The 22,348-nt window shown below is 33.9% G+C and overlaps 3 protein-coding genes and 1 long non-coding RNA gene across 7 annotated transcripts; 2 read left to right on the top strand and 2 right to left on the bottom strand.

Moving 5' to 3' along the window:
- Positions 1–3,258: 3,258 nt before the first annotated feature.
- LOC148765559 (uncharacterized) lies at positions 3,259–5,457 on the bottom strand. The gene is made up of 6 exons (XR_016029157.1): positions 5,217–5,457; positions 4,720–4,768; positions 4,362–4,547; positions 4,183–4,246; positions 3,621–3,680; positions 3,259–3,540 (listed from the first exon to the last, which is right to left on the bottom strand). It is a non-coding gene; the product is annotated as an uncharacterized LOC148765559 (long non-coding RNA).
- A 4,179-nt stretch (positions 5,458–9,636) lies between these two features.
- On the top strand, positions 9,637–14,200 carry LOC105951963 (polyamine oxidase 2). The gene is made up of 10 exons (XM_012975452.2): positions 9,637–10,269; positions 10,588–10,703; positions 10,788–10,876; positions 11,010–11,123; positions 11,492–11,579; positions 11,707–11,792; positions 11,888–11,990; positions 12,148–12,245; positions 12,544–12,973; positions 13,585–14,200. The coding sequence occupies exons 1-10, from the start codon at positions 10,227–10,229 to the stop codon at positions 13,891–13,893; spliced, it is 1,476 nt and encodes a 491-aa protein (XP_012830906.2). The 5' UTR covers positions 9,637–10,226; the 3' UTR covers positions 13,894–14,200.
- A 1,051-nt stretch (positions 14,201–15,251) lies between these two features.
- LOC105951962 (triacylglycerol lipase 2) lies at positions 15,252–17,762 on the top strand. Its single transcript, XM_012975451.2, has 9 exons — positions 15,252–15,500; positions 15,606–15,722; positions 15,954–16,094; positions 16,190–16,300; positions 16,394–16,537; positions 16,656–16,696; positions 16,801–16,874; positions 17,055–17,141; positions 17,223–17,762. The coding sequence occupies exons 1-9, from the start codon at positions 15,342–15,344 to the stop codon at positions 17,540–17,542; spliced, it is 1,194 nt and encodes a 397-aa protein (XP_012830905.2). The 5' UTR covers positions 15,252–15,341; the 3' UTR covers positions 17,543–17,762.
- Positions 17,694–20,739, bottom strand: LOC105951961 (transcription factor PIF4). 4 transcript variants are annotated; one of them, XM_012975450.2, is made up of 8 exons: positions 20,605–20,739; positions 20,158–20,247; positions 19,408–20,047; positions 19,230–19,316; positions 19,060–19,125; positions 18,579–18,644; positions 18,132–18,440; positions 17,694–17,920 (listed from the first exon to the last, which is right to left on the bottom strand). In XM_012975450.2, exons 2-8 carry the CDS (start codon positions 20,235–20,237, stop codon positions 17,834–17,836), a joined length of 1,335 nt encoding a protein of 444 aa, XP_012830904.2. In that variant the 5' UTR covers positions 20,238–20,247; positions 20,605–20,739; the 3' UTR covers positions 17,694–17,833. The 4 variants fall into 4 exon arrangements, with proteins under 4 accessions (XP_012830904.2, XP_088667758.1, XP_088667759.1 ...); XM_088811632.1 differs by having other exon boundaries at positions 20,158–20,250; positions 20,605–20,660; XM_088811633.1 differs by lacking the exon at positions 20,605–20,739 and adding an exon at positions 20,481–20,550.
- Between the last annotated feature and the right edge of the window lie 1,609 nt (positions 20,740–22,348).

Below are 22,348 nucleotides of genomic sequence, written 5' to 3'. Positions count from 1 at the left end.
CGCCTATCTCTCTCTCTCGTGCTTCTCTCTTTTTTTTCTTTTTCTTTTTCTTTTTTTTAATGAAGAAATATTATAGAGAAGGAAAAAAAAACAAGGATCTTTTTAGATTATGAGAGGATTTCTTTGTGAAAGAATTAAAGAAGACGACAAACATCCCCTCCCAAAAAAACTCAGAAATCCAAAATCCTAGCCAAATTCGTATTGTGTTTTCCGTATGTAGAACCTCCCATCGTTTGCTGTTAGCAATTTCCGTTTGCAGTTGGTTTAATTTCGTTTGTTGTTTGAAGAATTGCGTTTGATGTTGAGATTCGATTCCTCTGGTTTACAATTTGCAAGGTATGTCTTAGTTACATTTTACAAACATTTTGTTTAATATTTTTGTTGTTTGCATATTGTTCTATACACAATTTTTTGGTTGATGTTTTTAATGATGCTGATTTTTTTTAAATTTTTTCAGTTTTCTGTTTGCATTTGGCCAAGTCATAGGTAGTTTATTGCTTGCAATTCAATAATGCAAGTTTTGCTGAATGTTTTTCTTCAGGTTGCTGTTTGCATTTGGCGAAGTCATAGGTAATTTTTTGTTTGTAATTTAGTAATACAAATTATGGATTTTGTTTTTTCAGTTTGCTGTTTGCATTTGGCGAAATCATAGGTATTTTGTTGTTTGCAATTCAATAATATAAAATCTAATTTTCAGTTTGCTATTTGCAGTTCGCTGAGTCATAGACGTCGCAGTTTCCGGATCATAGGCGGTGGTGGGCTGCGGTGACGTTTTTAGAGTATGAGTTTGTAAAATAAATTGTATATTTTTGTTATGAATTAATTTATTTGTTTTAGTTAATATTTGGAAGAGAGATGTTTGGGAATTTGTTTTGATAGAGATCTTTTGGGATTTGACTTGATTTAATTAAGGGTATTTTTGCCATAATAAATATTATTAATTTATTAAAACATTAAATTTTGACTTGGATTTACACACATAAATTATAATATAGAGGGACCTATAGCAAATTGCCCCTACTTATGAGTTAATACAAAAATATGTGAGTTACTAAAAACTAATATCAACATTTTTTAGCGGTTTGTAACCAAACAATCGAGGATTTACGATTTTGTAGATGTTACACCCGATGAAGTACACAGGTAATCCTGCATCATTGATTTTCATGTTACATGACACACACTTGTGTGTATGCTTAGTGAGTGGTTATTTTTGTTTACTATTGTTTTTTTTTTTTCTAAAAATAATATATTTATGTCGTATAATAATTTGCAAAACATACGAGAAATGTAAATCACACTAGGCTGGCAATGTGTGACAAACTCAACCTAACGACCATTGGTAAGAGAATTTAAACTTGACTCAATTAACACAAATTCTCTTGCTCCAACTGCTAAGTCGTCTTTTATGGGACTCTAATAGTAATATTTCAATTCTTCAATTAAAAAAAGGGGTAAATTCCACTTCCCCTTTGTACTTTGACTCGACATCACTTTACATTCTTTTACTCTTGATTGCATCGATTTGCCCCCATGTACTTGAAAAATTGTCTCAATGGCCCTCATTGTTAGTTTTCAAACATTTGACCTTAACAACGTTTGATCTAAGTTTGAAAATTACAAAAAAAACCACTCCTCACAGTTTAAATAATTATTAAAAAAATTAAAAATAAATTGTAGCTGCCGTCGTGGACTATGTTTTCTCGTTTTCTTGAATTCTTTTAAATTGTTTTATTGTTTTTTTAATAATTATTTAAATTGGGAGAGGTGGCGTTTTTGTAATTTTAGATCTTAGATAACGGTGTTAATGTCAAATGTCTGACAACTAGCAGCGATGGCCACATTGAGACAAATTTTCAAGTACATATGGGGCAAATCGATGCAATCGAGAGTATAAGGGAATTAAGTAATACCGAACAAAAGTACATGGTGGAAAGTGCAATTTACCCTAAAAATAAATATAGTTTTCCCACTAGGTTTTTATGGGCTTTGAAATGTCATAAAATACACATTGGGCATAGCCCATAGTTTCCTCGCCTATTGTTTTGGCCCAATCAAGCGGAGAGATCTAAATAACTAATAAGTAACAATAAAGCCCATCTAATTATTTTGTGGTACGTTAATTTTTTTACGCTTATTATGTGAGATCTTTGAAATTCGCCTATGCACACTAATTGACTTGAGCGTTAAAGGGGCTTCTGCTGGATCAATCTCCCGGCTTAATGTACGAGTATTCATCACATAGCCTTAGGATTCTAGGAAGAACCTTTTGGTACGTCGTCTCTCGAACGAATAATCTTTGTGGTACTTTGTATGCCTAGTCGAGTTACATTTATGACTTCAGATAGAAGGCATCGATCACTTCTCAGCAACTCTCCACTTGACAACCGTTCAAGGTCACCTGCGCGTGTATCTTGATCGACGATACACATTCCGTGTGAAATACTGCTACAAATTTGTCGTAATTGATTTGTTTAATAGTGTTTAAGTTTAATTATGACACTAAGTAGAAGATTATTATTAATTTTAATTAGTAGAAAAGTATTGTTGAATAAGCCTTACGTTTTCGTAAGAATGACTGGGATTGACAAGAGATCGTAACAAATATCGAATTTGACTATACATAAATGTATCGAACTATCTATATATCCATATCAAGGCTTTTTTCGTGTGGAATTGGAGTTGCTCATACGTCGATTTGTGGACCTAAATATAATTTCTATTTTGTCAACACTACTAGAAAGATCGGCTTTCATGACGCCCTAAAGCGTCACTACATCGAGATATTGTGACGCTTTGACTTTTGTGACGCTACACAAAAGCGTCACATAGGTGGCCGTCATAATAGATTTTTGTGACGCTAATCGTCGTCTCCAAAGCTACACTATTATGACGCCTTATACGTCCCAAATACATAGCTTTTACGATGCTAAGCGCGTCACATTATGAATTATTTTGTGACACTGATAGGCGTCACATTATATGAATATAATGACGCTTTTGAGTGTCTCTAGAAGTTTAACACGTGTCTTAATAACTATTTGTTGCGACGTTTTATGTGCCATTAAGAACTATTTGTTGCGATGATTTATGTGCCATTAGAAGAGTAGTGGTGAAGCCTTAATTCGTCTCATAATATTGTTAGAAGATTTTATTCTCGTTTTGTTAGAAGCCTTAGTACAGTAACACTTCAATCATTCAACATAATCCATACATAAACAATCATAAACCATTTACACATCACTTGCATAGTAAAACTTGTTCTTAAAATGAATTCATTCATTTCAATGGTTCAAAATTACAAAAAAAAAATATTAACAAGCATCCCAATATCTAGAGAATAAAACATCTCCACTTAATATTCTCATGTAAAACTAACACACCTGTACTTTTTCAATTCTTGTAAAAAGAAACTTCTAAGATTTAATTCATGATAATCTACACTGGAAAACAATCTTCAAATATGCATACCAATGTAGGACTTGCCCATAAAACTGCTTGCAAAATTTTCTTCGGTATTGTTTATGGATCCATAGTAACCTATTAAAATAATCAGATATCAGTGGAATTCAAATAAATAAAAAATCAAAATGTTGGAGCGTTTAATAAGAGATCAATACCAAGTAATACGGCCAAGTAACTTCAATCGTATAACCGACTATCTTTTGCGCTTCCCATTACTGCAAAATAATTATCACATTATAAATGAATAAAGTAACCACTATTTCACATCTGTAATCGAGAACATACTAAAACTTAAGATTAAAAGCACATAAATTAAATAACTTACAAAATAAACCCGAAGAGGTTGTGTAATAGGACCTCTCAGATATTTTTATAAAATCTCATTTTTATAAGGTTAATATGAGTAACATCCAATAAACAGGTACCCAACCTTTAGGTCAAGACGCACGATGGATACATTTATTTGATTAGAAAGATCGAACATATTCAACTGGTCAGTAGATAGCAAATGAATAAGTTCATGGATAACTCTAATCTTTACAGAGAGATTGGTTAACTCATCTTCTTCGGGTCAAAAGAATAAAAATTAAAAGCAATTAAGGTCCTGCAAATTTCATATGTGTTTAATTTTCCCATTTATATAGCTTGTAATGATAACTTACAAAATTATATAACAAAAAATGGTAGATTATATAAAACATAAAGTCTACATCATACCTCGAAAGTTGTCAATCATGAAATTCATAATCTCTTGACCTCGAAAACTTTCTTCTATGATTACCTATTAGGAGAATCAAATAAATTAAGGAAAAATGAATAGTCATATTAAAAATAGATCTCTTTTAATAATCGAACTTCAATTATAATAAAATGAGAAGATGAACTTCAATTCATACCATCAATTAGACATCAAGGTACATTTCCGCATTCTCTTGCTGAACAAAGTTTGCTTTCTTGAATAGATATATATCATCACAAATTAAATGACCCAAGCAAATCTCAGGTCACATAATTTTTTTTATTTAAAATCAACTATTATAAACCAAAAATATCACCGTCTCAGTGTCTTTACTGTAAATAACCTGCATAAAGCACATAAAACTAATACACGATTTTTCTTAACCACCATTGCACCAAATCAGTTCATTTTATACCAAAACCTATAAAAGAAACCAATATTGTTCATGCATACAAACACATACATACACAAACACAAAATCATATCTTCAGATTTTCAACATGAACAAATTTTACCTCATCAATCTTAACAACATTAGCCAGCTCTAGCCGCAGTCCTGCCCCCCTATTAACAAAGAAACAAACAAACAGCAGGGGCATGGATTATTCCACAATATTACAAATTATAGCTAGTATTAAAAGACAAAATATTCTTATTCTATCAAATATAGAAGTTAATTATTTGAAGAAATAAAAAAGTGCTGAAGCCACATACACATCGCACCTTACACAAATTGAGAGATTCCACACTAGGGCATCGTGAGAAAAATAAGATCACAGTTAAAATCATTTTTGTAATTCGTAAACACCAAAGACATGTATAAATACCTAATTTTGAGTCCCACGAATCATATGAGCACTACTCAATTTCAATTATAGAAAAATAGGGTTTTCTTTTTCTTTTCTTCCATCTCAAAAGATTGAAATCAACCTCTGGTATCTCAGCTTTCACCGGGCCAAAATTAAAACCCTAGCAAAAAAACAAAATCATAACAATAACAATTTAGTTGTACCTCGATGGGGTTACTAAGTAAAAACTCGCGTACGTGTCATCTTCGTCGGATTAGAGAGCGCAATTGTGCAAAAGATTGAGAATAGGGCATCCATTTGCAGCGGCGTTATGAGAAAACTAAATTGGCAGAAGAGGAGAGAAATGGGATAGAAGGGTTTAGGAGAAAATTGAGGGAATTGAAGGGTTACGATAATTTTTGGTGAATATAATGTTCGGTGAAAATGAATCTGAATTATTTTGGTGAACACTGAGCGCTAATTCTACGTTTTTCCTTTTTTTTCTGTTTTTTTTTATTGAAAAAGAATTATATAATTAATATAACCATGTTATGACGCCCTACAATAAGTGTCGCTATAGTGCCGTTATTTTATGGCACCTTTAGTTGAAAGCGTCACAAAATATAAATTTTGATAAATAAAGAAAAGGAATAATAAATTCACGGGACCAAAGTACCGCTTATCTAGTTTAAGGCGTCATAATTGTATAGCTATTGATACGCCTTTCTAATACCGTCATATTAAGCCGTTATTAGAGCGTCACAAAAGACTATTTTTCTAGTAGTGCAAAATATGACCGACATGATTAATGGTTTGAAATGATAATTCATAAATTATTTTTTAAATAAAATATATATTAAACAATAGTAATCTTTCGATCCACATAATATGGACGTGACATAGAGAAGGTGATTGATTGATAAAGAATAATAATAATAATAATAATAATAATAATAATAATAATAATAATAATAATAATAATAATAATAATAATAATAATAATAATAATAATAATTAATAAATTATCATATTAAACTTAATTCGATTTCTATATATTAAGATTTCTATATATCATTTAATATTTATTGAAAATACCACAATCACATATTTAAAATATTACGTACTTTCACTCTTGAGATTATGATTATTTAGACACGTAAATAAGACAATATGGACTTAGACCCTTAATTCAATTAATTAGTTCAAAATTGATCCAAGTGGACTAAAATTATTTAAATTTTGGGCTTTATGAATATTTATTTTCAAAGTATAATTCAAGATTATTTATTATTAATGTTAGGCCAAGGCCCATTACTACCACAAAATTCTCCTCCTTAATTATCCCTAAAATTCCCCGAATCGGAAACCCAATTGCAGATTCCGATGGTGGAGATCGACGACAATTGGCGATCACGATGACAACTGCCGGTGAGCAGTTGATGGCTCAACGAATTTTAGATATTAAGACACTATTATTAATTAATATTTGGATGTATAATTTTCTAAAAAAAATTAAATCCAACACGCCTCCATGAATTATAATTTTATAAAAAATATAAATTTTATTGAATGATAAAGAAGGTGAGATGGATTTATCAATCTCAATCTAATTCTAATTCTAATAGGGAAGTTATAGAAGAAAACAAGAAAGAAAAAGTTAAAAAACAAGAATCGTGTACGTATATGTTGGAACTTTAGTTGCACTTTGACAGTTGATTATAAAATTAGGAAGTTGAGGCTCGGGCTTCATTTACTCTCAGATTTTATCGTTGACAATCAACTGCTGTAAAAACTCGATATTATGAAGATAGGCAATGTGAGGTGGGAACCAGGTCGTTCTTTTAAGACGAATTTCACGATCCCTTTCACAAACGATGTGAAGAAAAGTTCCAACCGTGTCGCCTATAGAATACAACAACCCAACCTATCTCTCTGTTGTATAAGTTTCACTGAAACTGCACGTTCAAGTGAAGCAGAAACTTACGCACAATACACAACAACAAGAGAGCTCAAAGTATACGTATATAAAAATATATTATTTTTCTCTTCTTACATACATCTTACAAAATCACAAAGTCCCATTTTATAGTATAAAACATGAACACCATAAAAACTCTATTTCAATATAGTAGTCTGAATGACCTTATAAAAATGGTCAAAGACTTTTATATATATGATATTTCATAATAAAAAAAAATTGTTTTTTTCAATTAAAATACTCCAACAATATATAATAACGATGGTTTATTTGATGTTACATTTGATGTATTTCACCCTTCACGTGATTCACATAACTATGAATTTTACAAATACATATTTTTGGTAAATTATATATATATATATAAATTGACACAATTCCATATTCATTTAATTTGGAATTTAATGGGATTAATAATAAATAATAGATGAAAGAAGCTTATGGAACGTGTAACATGAAACAAAATGCATCACATGCATATGGTTGGTTGATTAAAACCCATACGTGACGTGACGACAACTTAATTTCGTCTTCTTTCACAAACATTGAAAATGACACCTTTTGCTAAGTGGTCCCAACTTCACATAGTCGGTCTCCAATTTTGACTTTTTCTGTTTTGGTAATTACGGCCACTCATTCAACTATGTATAATCTTACATAAATACTCCTCAAGAGATAAATCTAGGATATTAAATTGGTAAAAACGAACCGAAATTTCGGTACGCCAACATTTTATACCGTTTACCGAACTAAATATACGATTTGGTTCGGTAAATAACCGAATTACATAAATTTTATGTAAAAATATTTAAAAGGAGGAGTGGCGATAATTACCCGAATAAGATGAGTTTTTTTAGTTTTTTTTTTTTTCTTTTTTGTAATTTGCCGTTTACATATATATAATTTTGAATTTCTAAAGTTTAATTGTAATTTTCAAAATCTCGACTTCCATTTTTTCCATTTGTTTTACGTAGTTGGGATTAGTTTTTCACCTCCCAGAAAAAATAAATTATTTTTCAAAAGTGTGTCAAATTTGATTAAAGTCTCGAGAGAATTGGAGTAGTGAAAATCACGTACACCTTGTAAAAAACGAGGTAGATGAATTATTTATAATTAAATTAGCAGCCTTCTTATTTGACGGTGCGAGATTTGCACTTTCAAGACCTCCTTCCAAATTTAACTCCTTCGTTCATTGGAGAGTACGTCCGGTGCTGGTATTTGACCGCCGAAGACGAACTAGTCGATCGAAAAAAGGTAAAAATAAGAGAGAGAATTCAGTAAATGAGTGGTTAATGTTAAATCGTTGGGATTTTGTCTCTAATAGTGTTTGCTACATTCGCTTATATAAAGAATTTTGTATGGCTATTTTCTATCTCATAATTTCTATATTAGTCGAGATTTACATTGATTTCTTAATTACTAATTTCAATTTATATACTCCTTATCTATTTGGGTAAAATATCTTCAAATCTTCTTCTTCCACCTACTCTACCTATCCCCTCCATCGTCTCTTGCATGTTCATATGAGATCGGCGAGTTCGCTACCCTCATATTCCAGGGTATCGTTTAACGAGCTTAGCTCTAACAAACTTTCTTCGGACAAACTTCTAAAGAGACTTCAATTTTTCCGTATATTAGATCGGTGGGTCGAATAAATCTCTTTCAGGATTTTGTCCTTATACTATATAATAAGTCCACTATAATTGGTTTGGCCCAACTTTACCAACACGGACCCCATAACTATTATTACACAATAATGTTAATTTCGATTAACCACTCATCACATATTCACATGTGTAATATAATTTTATTATATAAAATTCAAACGAGTGTATGACCTCATCACAGTCAATGCCGATTTACCAACTTAACCAAGTTCCAGCCCAATAGACCCATATTTACTGGGCTACATGCCCAATTTAATATCTATTTCTACGGAAGTCCAATCACATCAGAATAAGGTTGAGCCCGATAAATTGATCTCGGCCCAATCAATAGAGTATAAATACAACTTAAGTTCGTTTAATGAGGGTACGCTATTATTGTTCAATCAATTCTTCTATTCGAATTCTCTCTACAATTACCGACTATCCGCACGTCTGACTTGAACGTCGGAGGGGTTTCCGCCGGATCAACCCGGGCTTAGTTCACGTGTTCTTTGTTCGCAGGTATCTCAGGGCCATCTAGCACCACTGCTCTCCCAGCGCTCCCTTGATCTCAACTACTTAAAGTGATCTATTTTTAGCATCATCATATATCAATCATAAATATTGCAATAAAATACTTTCCCATTTAATTTTTAATCAAAGTCCATATATAGTTAAAAAAAAAATATATCAAATCCATGTTATAGTTAGTAAAAAATATACACAAAATATGGCAACTATTTATCTACACAACATCAATACAAGAATTATACAAACACGGTTATTGAGACGCTACACCTAGTGAAAATACACCAGATGATTATTAACTCTTAACATGGTAAAATAACTTTCCACTAGTATATCTAATTATATGCAAATCAACGATCAATAATCACTCGATGTATACCGAGATTATAATGCAAGTGACTGCACTGCGGGATAAATAAAATAAATAAAAATAGAATAAATAAAATTAAATAAAAATTAAAGTATGTGACCTAATAAAACTTTATTTCATGTGACATATGAGTTGGCTCCCACAGTCTATAAATAAAAGCGGAACTCCTCCGCCATTGCCTCAAACTCCCCTCCGAAACAGGATTCCATCTTTTTTATTCTTCTTCCACTTTCTCTCTCTAGAAACCAGTTATCCCTCTTTAATTTCTACCCTGTTTTTTGGGGAAAACAATTCCCAATAAAAATTCCTTCTTCATCAGTAGAAATTAACGGGGGATTTATTTATTGCTGAATTATTCAGGGATTTTTAGCAAATTCCTCAAAAAATTGGAATCGTGATTTCGCTCGGTTTGGTATTTATCTCTCTTCTGTTTCGATTTAGGGTTTCATTTGATCGATCTGAAGGTGGGTAGGTTTTGGGTAGAGACGCATGAGCCGTTTGGTAAATCTGGGTATTTCGTCTTCGAATTCTAACTATTTCACCTATTCCATTCTCCAATTTACGGAAACCAATACCTTTTTGTTGTTCCTCTTGTTGTTGAGATTATCTAAGCTGTTATCGAGGTTAAGATCGGTTGATTCGTCGAGTAATTTTAGTTTTAGTAGTAATTGTTTCTGTATTGCCCATTGCCGCCGCCGATCTTCACTGAGATATGGATTCCAGGGACAGCAAGAGTAATACCCAGCTGCAAACTGGTGTGTGCCCTAATAAATCTTTTGTTTTTTTTTCGTGCTTTTTCAGCTGCCTTGTTTGTTTGATCTTTTCCTTTGATTGATCACTGTTGTATTTTTTTTTGTTTGTTCATCTTTTATATATGCTGATGGGGTTGAATTATTACGAATGCAGTTAAATCGATTGGCTTCGGGTTCTTATGTTTAGCAAATATGTTTATGATAAAGTTAGCTAAACTTGTATCGTAAACAAGCGAACTACTTGTTTGTAGTAGACAAGTCATGGGTATATTTTGAGAAAGTTTTTTTTTTTTTTTTTTTTTTTTTTTTTTTTTTTTTTAGCTGTTCGTTATTCGACCTTGGAGAGGAGATCGCCTGCCTCACCATCGGTTATCGTCATAGGTGCTGGTTTTGCTGGCATTGCAGCTGCGAGAGCTCTACATGATGCCTCGTTTCAGGTCAATATTTAGATGTAAAATTATCTTCTATGACATGTATGATTAAGAAAAATAGTCCTGAAGAAACTATATTATTTTTGGCAGGTTATCTTATTGGAATCACGGGATAGAATTGGTGGACGAGTACATACTAATTATTCATTTGGTTTCCCTGTTGATTTGGGTGCATCGTGGTAAGTTATATTTGCTCTGCGTAGAAATATACACTGTTGGAGTCGTAATATGCTATTTTGGTAGTCCAGCTACTCGTTATCTGCAGTATCTTGATAATATTCATGCTAATTATTCTCGGATATTGCTTGTCAGGTTACATGGTGTTTCCAAGGAGAACCCATTGGCTTCAATTATTGGAAGACTGGGACTACCACTTTATCGAACTAGTGGAGACAACTCAGTTCTGTATGACCACGATTTAGAAAGGTTCTTCTTTTTGCCCTTTTAACTTCTCGGGTGCTCACTCTCAAGAGGATATGTTCGTTCTTGTATTGGATCTATATTGTTAAACACTTAATAGCATTGAATTCACGAGATGAATTCTTGAATCTGGGAATAAACAATACTATCCTCACGATTTAAGTGCTTAGTTCATTCACTTCTCAAAATTTGTCACTCGATTCAGTAAAATCCTAGCTAGATTCCACTGGTATTACATATATTTTGTGCTTTTATATATTTTGCTTTACTATGAAGACATTCAAATTTCTTGGCTCTGAAAGAATTGATTTTTATGTTTTCATCAACTGTATTGCAGCTATTAATGGTGACTAATATATATTTTTTCCTTTCAGTTATGCCCTTTTTGATATGGAGGGAAATCAAGTTCCTCAAGATTTAGTCTCAAAGGTTGGCGTAACATTTGAGAGCATCTTGAAAGAGGTATTCCAATTATGTTAGAAAAAGATTGTAGTGTTAATTGATTTGTCTTGTGATTGATCTTTTCTGCATTTCCCTAGTACTTGGTTATATTTACTATCTCTCCTTTGGCTTACAATATTGTCTGCAGACTGATCTTGTTAGACAAGAATCGAGCGAGGACATGTCCATACAACGTGCCATTTCAACTGTTTTTGAGAGAAGACCAGATTTAAGGTTTTACCTGCACATTTTTTTTCCTAACATTATCAGATCTATCAAACCTATCTAAATTCTAACATTAAATGAGAGGACTTTAACCCATTTTGTAGGTTGGATGGGCTTGAGCATAAAGTGTTGCAGTGGTACCTATGCAGAATGGAAGGTTGGTTTGCTGCAGATGCTGATACGATATCACTCAAAGGCTGGGACCAGGTTACTCCCTCTTGTTAAAATTTTACGAAAATCTTTTCATCCTTCAAATTCTTTTTCCTTCCCTGCATCTGTGAGACTGTGACTCGATTGATTAACCTTTTACAAATAGTGAAATTGTGTTCTATATTGTTTGACATTTCTTATGTTTTCTTTATAGGAAGAGTTGCTTCCTGGTGGGCATGGGCTCATGGTCCGAGGATACCTTCCTGTCATTAATACTCTTGCAAAAGGCCTCGACATTCGCTTGGGCCAAAGGTTAGTGAGAATTTAGTTAGTTATTTCCTCCGGATTAATTCTCTCTAGGTTTTGTTTCGGAATAAGGGTAGGACTTGATAGATAGTATAATCAAATTTTTTTTGGGTCGAATGTTTGGGATTTAGGTTTCAAGCCCATGATAAAAGAACGTCACAGTGTATAATCGCAAATGATAAAACGAGACAATTAATCACAACCAATTCAATCTGTCTTATCAATCCCATCAACACTCCCAAAAGAGGCCCTAATATACAATTCCACTCTGACCTTGCTTTCTTGCTTTTGTATTTACTTTCAGAGTGACAAAAGTAGTTAGGCGATATAATGGCGTAAAGGTAATTGTAGAAGACGGAAGAACATTTATAGCAGATGCTGCTGTTATTGCTGTCCCACTTGGTGTACTGAAATCAAACACCATTGAATTTGAGCCAAGATTACCCGAGTGGAAAGAAGAAGCAATCAACGACCTTGGAGTTGGGATTGAGAACAAGATAATTTTGCACTTCGACAACGTTTTCTGGCCTAATGTAGAGTTCTTGGGAGTTGTAGCAGAAACTTCGTACGGGTGCAGCTATTTTCTCAATTTGCACAAGGCCACAAGCCATCAAGTACTTGTTTACATGCCTTCGGGCCAACTTGCCCGTGATATTGAGAAAATGTCCGACGAGGCTGCTGCTAATTTTGCTTTTATACAACTTAAAAGAATCCTTCCAAATGCTTCTGAGCCGGTAATTTTACTTATCTTTTTAAATATTACAAAGATTTTATGAGTTAATTGCATCTAGTACACAAATGTTATATTAAATTGCTAAAAACCCGTGCCATTAATATTATCAAAAACCCCCCAATGTTGCATTCTATTGCACACAACCCCACCCCCTAAATGGTTATTTTTTAGGGGTAGTTTGCCAAAAATAAAATGAATCATAGGGTTTTTTAATCAAATTGCTATAAAACTCTCAAATTTATTGAATTTAGCAAATACCCCTGATTTCGCATTAGCACACAACCCATGGTGAGTTTTTGGGGTAGTCGGCTAAAAAAATGAACTATAGGGGGTTTTAATCGAATTGCTAAAAGACTGATGCAGTTATTGATATTAGCAAAAATCTCCCAACGGTGCACTTTCTTTTAGCACACAACCCCCTAAATGGTGAGTTTTAAGGGTAGTTTGCTAAAAAGAAAATGAACCCTGTGGACCGTTTATGCTAATATTACTAACTGAGAGTGTTTTTAGCAATTCAGTATAACATAGATACTAAATCCAATAAGCCCTAATTGGTTCATAATCTTCTAAAATAAATAAATCATAATTACTCTTTGTGAATGATATATGCAGATCCAATACCTCGTTTCGCATTGGGGCTCGGATAAAAACTCGTTGGGTTCTTACAGCTACGACAGAGTTGGAAAATCCCATGATTTGTACGAGAGATTAAGGATTCCAGTGGATAATTTATTTTTTGCCGGGGAAGCTACGAGTATTGATTATCCAGGATCGGTGCATGGTGCATACTCCACTGGATTAATGGCTGCCGAGGATTGTAGAATGCGAGTTTTGGAGCGGTATGGAGAATTGGATCTTTTCCAGCCAGTAATGGGTGAGGATGTTCCGATCTTTGTTCCACCGTTGATTTCTCGTATGTAATTTTCTTATCCGTCGACTATATATTATTACAAACAGGATTGTAGTGATTTGATGATAAAATGGTGTTGTACTTAACTGATTGCTCTGTGAGAAATTGTGGAAATCAAAAGATTTCTCGATTGGATGATCTCAGAGCATCGGTCTTTATGTAATCATCTTCGGTTTGCTGTGTCGCGAAGAAAATAAACGCTCTTTTTTTGGCTTTTGTTGCTTAAAGGAGAGTGATGTATTCTTGGGAGGAACTGCCTATTCGTGTGCTGTTAAATGTATTGTTGGACTCTTTTGGTTGATTATTTTCTCCTGCAAATTGGTGTTTTATTTATTTATTTTATTGAAATTTTAACATTCAATATTAGAATCATCTGCGGCGGCATTGCGGAACACAAACCTATCCTTGTTACCACGACTTGAAAACTGGCTCCGAGTCATTCGAAACAGAACTTTTGAGCCGAAGAAGTTGTTTGCCAATCATGCGATAAAACGAGTAAAAAATATTCAATTTCGTTTGTTCAGTGTGTTATGGCAATCCCCATAAGGTAAGGTTAAATTACGAAAAAATTCTTCTTGTTTGCGTATTTACAAATACCCCCTCAACTATGAATTTTCTTACATGTTCACCCTTGTGGTGTCAAATTTAGTGGAATCTTCTAGATGATACGGAATATTCTCCAATTTATATCCGTCTTACCCCCATTCGAGCTCCATATTTTGAAACAAGATGATCATAACACGTGTTTCTAGGTTTGTAAATATTAGATCGTGGTGCATCAGAAACTGCATAAAACGAGTACAAACTAGAGAACATTCCACATAATCTAGAAGATTATGTTGAATTTGATACCATAATGATGAATATGTAAGAAGGTTCATAGTTGACTGGTAATTGTAATTATCCAAAACAAAATGGAGTTTTCGTAATTTAACCTTACATCAGGGTGAGGTTGACCGTATTTTAACCATACCAGATTCACAACTTATTAGACCCTTAAATCATTTCCCACATCAACATCAAATGAAATTATTTGATAATAAAATCAGTCATTAAAACCACATAATTGGCCTTTTCTGCAGCCATAGATTAAATCTAAACCAATCTTCAAATTGAAAAAATAAATAATAATAATAATAATAATAATTCTAGTTTTCTCCCCTACCTATTTGTCTCTATCTTCTAGAGAAACACCAAGTAAAACCAAGGCAGAGTAAGGCCAAATGTAACTTCAACTTCCCTAAAATGTATCCATATTCTCAAATTCTTCCAAAAAAACAACTTTATTATTACTTCATAAACAATTATATTATCACTATCAACGTACGCATGTAACCGATATTTTGATTCCATGTCTTGTTCAACGAGATTACCGATTTTCCACCGCCTATAAAAACTACGGCAACAATCGAGAAAGCGAAGCAAAAAACGAGAAAAAGGCTAAATAATCTTCAAGACAATGGCAGCATCCTTAGTTGCATTAATTCTACTTTTGCTTATTGCATTTGCATCCGGTGGAAGAACGAAGCTCGATTGGCGCGCGGAATACGGCGATTCTCCAGACGGTATCTGTAATTTAATGGTGGTGACACAAGGCTATACGTGTGAAGAGCATCGAGTATATATATACGAACACGATTTCGAGATCAATCTATCGTTTTTTTTTCTTTCCTTTGTTTTTTTGGAGTTTATTTGATGTAAAAAATATGTATTTAATAATCAGGTGACGACAAAAGACGGTTATATTCTGAGCATGCAGAGGATCCCGACCGGACGAACCGGCGGTGGAAATAATGGCGGAGCTAAGCCGCCGGTTCTTCTCCAGCACGGACTCATGAGTGTAACTACTCACAACCTCGACTTTTTTTTTTTTTTACATTACAGTAGAACCTCGATAAATTAATAACCTCGATTAAATAATAGTTTCTCCCGGTCCCGACTCGGTGAAAACGTGTTAAATTATTAACTCGATAATTTAATAAATTCGGTAAATTAATAGAATTTCCCTGATCCCGACTCTATTAATTTATAGAGGTATAACTGTATTTAATAAAAAAATATTAATGATCAGGATGCTATGACATGGCTATCGAATTCGCCCGACGAATCATTGGGATTTATATTAGCGGACAACGGGTTCGACGTTTGGTTGGCTAGTGTGCGCGGGACCACTTACAGCACCGGACACACGTCTCTCACTCCTGACGATCCGGTAATAATAAATAATAATATATATATTTTTTATGTTTTGTTCGGTACGTCGAATCGAGTTTCTTACGACATGGTTTCGTAAATTTCGGACAACAGGAATATTGGAACTGGTCATGGGATGAATTAGTAGCATATGATCTTCCATCTACATTCCAATATGTTTATAACCAAACAGGGCACAAGTTGCACTATGTTGGCCATTCCTTGGTAAAAAATTAAATCACATAAATACTATAAATTATATTCCCTAAAATGAATTTATAATTGTGGATTTAAAAAAGAAAACGAAAAAAAAAACAGGGTACGTTGATGGCGTTCGGCGCATTTTCAAGAAACGAGGTGTCGGATATCGTAAGATCAGCTGCTCTACTTAGCCCCATAGCTTACATGGGACAAATGCCGTCTCCACTAGCCCGAGCTGCTGCCGATTCATTCATAGCCGAAGTAAATAACTCGACTTATTTTTTTTTTTACTATGCGAAAATCGAAAGATCTTCAAGTAATTCGACATTAGTTCTTATGTCGAAAAAACTTACGTGTGGTAATGAATTATATTAAACAGGACTTGTACTGGTTGGGACTGAACGAGTTCGACCCCGGAGGGTAAGATTATGAATCTCCGTATATACAGCATAGGGCCAAGGGGGGCCATGGCCCCCTCTATCGAAAAAAACACGATTAACGGTTATTTGTTGGCTTTTTAACAGGGGAGCTGCTTCCAAACTTGTGGCTGAAGTCTGCACCAAAATCAACTGTACCGACTTGGAGAGTGTAATTACCGGTATTTTCTCGCGTTTTTATTTTATTTTTAAATATGTTCGTCGTAACTACTAATATCCGAAATTTCATTTTTGCTATATACAGTTAAACCTCTATAAATTAATACAGTCGGATCAGGAAATTCTATTAATCTATTAATTAATCGAGGTTATTAATTTATGGAGGTTCTACTGTAATATAGGTCCGAATTGTTGCATGAACACATCAAAGTCGAATCTCGACCACCAACAACCAACTGCCACAAAGAACATGGTCCATCTTGCACAGAGTAAGTCTCGAATTTTTTCTTTTTCTTTTTTTAAATGCGAAAATTTCGATCGATTAAAGACAAGAAAGAAAAAAACGACAGTGATCAGACGAGGGACGATAGCAATGTACGACTACGACGACGAAGGCGAGAACAAAAAGCACTACGGGCAATCGAGCCCTCCGGAGTACAACATTACGAGCATACCGAACAACCTCCCGATTTTCCTTGGCTACGGCGGGAAAGATTTGCTGTCCGATGTAAACGACGTGCAAACGTTGATCGATACATTATCGGACCACGATCCCGATAAGATCGTGTTGCAGTATACGGAAGAATATGCTCATTTGGACTTTGTTTATGGGATTAATGCTAAGGAAGTTGTCTACAATCCTCTCATTGCCTTTTTCAACCTTAATTAAAAACAATTATCCCTTTTTTTTTTCTTTTTTTAATTTAAAAAAAAAATCAAATTGGATTATTTCATGTATGATATTATGTAAATATTGTTATTGAAAAGTATTTTGTTTTTGGTATATTATTGTTCGGACTTTGTGAAATGACCACTTCATCTGAAGACTTAAATTTCGAACATATTCATGTACCGATAAATTAATTACATTTTTGATACCTTTCACAAAATAATTAGTAAAACAAAATTATTTTAGTTTACGGGAAGTCGAATGGTTCGTCTATTATCAGCCGTTTATGATTCAAATAGCTTCGTTGCCATTGGCCGGTGGTGCCGATACTTGATTCTGTTGTGCCGAATGGAAACCGAAGTTGAACATGTTCATCGGCTGCAAAATGCAGTAGCAAAACGATTAGCCCGAATATATTACATATATATATAATCATAGTACTTTTATGCACTACTGCCTCGTTTGGTTCCTAAGATAAAACAATCAAGATAAGATTGATTAATTAATGAAAATTATTGGGTTTACCAAACATCAACCATAGTCCAATTATTTAATTAATCATGGCTAATCTGTGCGAGAAGGAACAAACCTGTGACGCATTAGGTGTCGAATGAAAGCCCATGTAATTAGCATATTGCTCGTGAAAACCCGAATTCTGCATATGATTCGGGTAATTAACCGGGCCCGCGACGTGACTGGGTCCCATCGGGCCTTGATTTTGGTTCGAGGCAATATTCATTGCTTGATGAACGAGCGGCGATCTCGATAGACGGACCAGATTTTGAACCGCCACATGAGCTGGATACATTTGCGGGCCCACTCCCATCCCGGCCCGCGACATGTACTGCTGCAGGCCCGGAAGCATCATCTGCCCCATTCCACTCCCCATCCACATCAACTGATATATGCATATACATATATGTATGTATACACGTAATTTATTGAAACACCAAAAAAAAGGTGACACGTAATATGAGAAAATATACATAGCCAATGCGACAGTTAATATGAAACGGAGGTAGTTATTATATATTACCTGAAGTTGTAATTGCAAGGACTTCATGTACTCAATTGCCTCGTCGAGCATAGATGCTTTATCCGACTTAAAACCGAAAAAACTCGAGTTAAAAAAAAATAATAATAAAAAATAAAAAAATTAAACACGAGTTGTTATTACGAACGAAATACGTAGTTTTACAAAAATGTTCTCAAGGACTAGCAATTTTGAGCAAATAATTCAAGGGTAAATTACAAGTAAACCGCCCTTGAGATATGCCTAAATTACGAAAATGCCCTTAATCGAGGTTTCAATCGAGACAAAGAAAACACAACTTGTTAAAAAAAAAACACGGCTTGTTATTACGAACGAAATACGCAGTTTTACAAAAATGTTCTCTAAGACTAGCAATTTTGTGCAAATAATTCAAGGGTAAATTACGAGTAAACCGCCCCTGAGATATGCCTAAATTACGAAAATACCCTTAATCGAGGGTTCAATCGAGACAAAGAAGTTTCACCTTGTTAGAGTGAGGGATAAGCTCCTGCAATGCCTTCATCTTCTCGTTAATCCTGTCCCGTCGTCTCTGCGATAAAAAAACGCAGAATAACTAAACGATCAATACCAAAATTTAAAAAAAAAATCGAACTATGATGCGGAATTTAAAAAAAAAAAATCGTAGTATCTAACCCTTTCGGACAAGTTATGCACTTCAGCTACACGAGTCCTACGATTCGTTCGAGACTTATTTCCCGAACCCGACTCCAATTCAGTTGCCTGCACAAAATAAAGACTCCCCAAACTCAAAAAATCATATCTTTTTATGTCCGGAAAAAAAAAACGAAAAAAAATTAAAAAATAAGCATACATCACTTCGACACTCCGATTCTTCGACATCCCTACTCTTCCTTTTATGACCATTAGTAGTATCGTTCGAACACGGACTGCTCGTCTTCCAAAAACTACTATTACCAGATCCACCCGAGCAAGAAGCGATCGCTTGTCCGATCGTCTCTCTCTCCATACTCTCGCTGCTTTTTACTTTATCCACTACCTGATTACTCGCACAGTGGCTCGATCCGAAAGTCCTTCCGGAACATTCCGGGACCCCACCGTTTTCCGCCCGTCTTTTTTGTACATGCATCTCCTGATTATTACAATTACTATTATTATTACTATTACTATTATTAAATGACTCGAATCTTGGCGGCGGTGAAAACAGCACGTTTTCGCACTGGAGAGGAATTCCGTCGGACAAAAAATTGGCGCAGAACTCCTTCTCGAAAGATTCGTCGATCGGGCAATCGATCCACGACGACGTCTCGTCGTCTTGGATGAAAGTGTTGGATATTTCGGTGGCGCCACTTGTCGATACTCGGTTATTCGTATTGTGGGATTGCTTCGATTTATACGAGGGATCGTCGTTGATTATTTTCCTGTGGTTTGTTTGGCTGTGCAGAACTAGCTCCCCATTTTGCCATAAGAGCTCCATTAGATCACTGTCTATTCTGTAGTATGTATGCATGACAAATAAAAAATTAATCTTTATTTATTTATTAATGAAATTAATTTTTTATTTGAATAAAATTGTAAGAATTTTAATTTGAAGAAAACTTACCCTAGAGATTTTCTTTGAATGGAGGTTGGGAATTCAACTCCAACTTCAGTATTCCAATCAGGAATAAGGCAAGACTCCATACCTTAATTTCTGCTAAAAAAAAAATAGATTTTTTCATTAATCATTGCCAAACTAATTTAATGTTTTTTATACTAAATTACCACTAATAGTTTAACTATGGATCAATCAATCATTCAATCAATCAATCAATTTCTCTCTCTCTCTCTAAGAGACGCAAAATGGATCAATAATTGCAAAATGTGACATCAATTGCAAAATTGAATCATCAAATATAAGTGCAAAATTCAAACAAAAAATCCCACCATAAAGAAATCAATCCCTTCAAATTATACATTCATTCACCCAAAAAAAAAATTCATAAATAAATATCTCATTTTAGCACTATATATACATATATATATATAAAAAAAAAAAAAAAAAACTGACCTCAGAAAACACTGCAGAAAGAAACTGAACAAGCAATTATTTATGTATACATACATATATATATATATATATATATATATATATATATTCAGTCAATATTGATTCATGAAAGAAAGCAGAAGCATCAAATGAAATAGACATGCACAGAGAGACAAAGAGTGGGTGTTGGGTGATTGCATACAGTTGGTAGTTCCCTACAGTTCTATCAAGTTAAACAGCGGTGGTCAGAATAAGATCCCCCACGTGTCGGTAGATTAGTGGTGGGATTGGATTGCTTGGGGCCCACATGGTCGAATCGGACAGCTGTATAGAAAATCTATATCTTCTCCCTCGGTAAAGCCGTATACAATGACCCGACCCACCCAACTTGCCACGTTGCTTGTTTCCCTTTCCCTTATTGCTTCACAGAATCGCTGTAAAGGTGGGCCCTCTTTTTTTTTTTTTTTTTTTTTATTATTATTCTATTCTTCACCTTATCTCTTTCTATTTTTTTTTTTTTTTATTTTAAATAAATAAAATTAATATTTATAAGGGATCAGATTAGAGGTATCAACAATCGAGCTTGCCTGTTTTGGCAGGCTCGAGCTCGTCGTGTTTCTTTTTTCATTTTAGCTTTAGCTCGAGCTCGACAAAATAGACTCGAGCTCGAGCTTGAGCCCAAACTCGTTTTGGGATTTTTTTGTTTTTTTAATTATAATTATTATTAATAATTATTTAGATTATAATAAAAAAAAATTAGAAAATAAAACAATAAAATGTAATCATAAATATATATATATATATATATATATATATATATATATATATATATATATTTTTTTTTTTTTTTTAATATTTATATCTTCTTTTTATATTAGTTCTATAATATTTAAATAAAAATAATATATTAAAAATATAATAATAAGCCTCGCCAACCGAGTCGTGAGCACACAAACAATTAAAAAAAGCTCGAGTTCGACTCGTCAGAAAACTCAAGCTCGAAAAATTCGAGTTCGAATCAGCTCATCGAGCTCACAAGTCGGCTTATCTTGTTTACCAACCCTAGATTAGACATGTCTACGGTCACTGTCCGATTCGAACTTGAGAGTATGTGGTCAATGAATTGATTAATTAGGCCAATGACTCGGAACCGTGATCGTTCCCTTCCACATTAACAAGAGCGGATTAAGAATTGGATATGTTGTGAATCGACAATTAAAGGACGGTCTAGCGAACTCACTTGGTACCAGGCGAGTTCAAACAATTTTTTTTTTCCGCAGAATTTAAAGGAAAAAAGATAGAAAAACTAAATGAGCTTGCCGTGTAGACCGAGTACACTACACTATACTCGCTCGGTACAAGGCGAGTTCATCTCGTTTCCAAAATTTTAACTTTTGTTTGAGAATCGTAACCTATGCAATATAATGAACGTTAAAATAATTTAATTTACATAAGATCTGTCGACGTACGTGTCTGGTAAAAGTGAGTGTATATCAAAATTCGTATCTACTTGCTAACTGTCGCTATGTGGAACTTGTTACACATGGTTAGTCTAGTGTAATTTATGTCTATTGTATAATTTGCAAACTATTATACGAGAGTGTAGACTTATCCAGTACACTTATACAGTGGACTGCATGTTCTTTCATTACAAAAAAAAATTAATAAAGTATTGGGATCAATCAAAATCATTGGCTAATATTTAAAAAAAAATATATTAATAATCAAGTGCAACCATGTAAATTGGCATTCAAACTATTAAATC

The sequence above is a fragment of the Erythranthe guttata genome, chromosome 13, assembly GCF_056151865.1.
Source record: "Erythranthe guttata isolate IM_541 chromosome 13, IM_541, whole genome shotgun sequence".
Lineage (NCBI taxonomy): Eukaryota > Viridiplantae > Streptophyta > Magnoliopsida > Lamiales > Phrymaceae > Erythranthe > Erythranthe guttata.
This window is presented reverse-complemented; position numbering and strand designations above follow the sequence as displayed.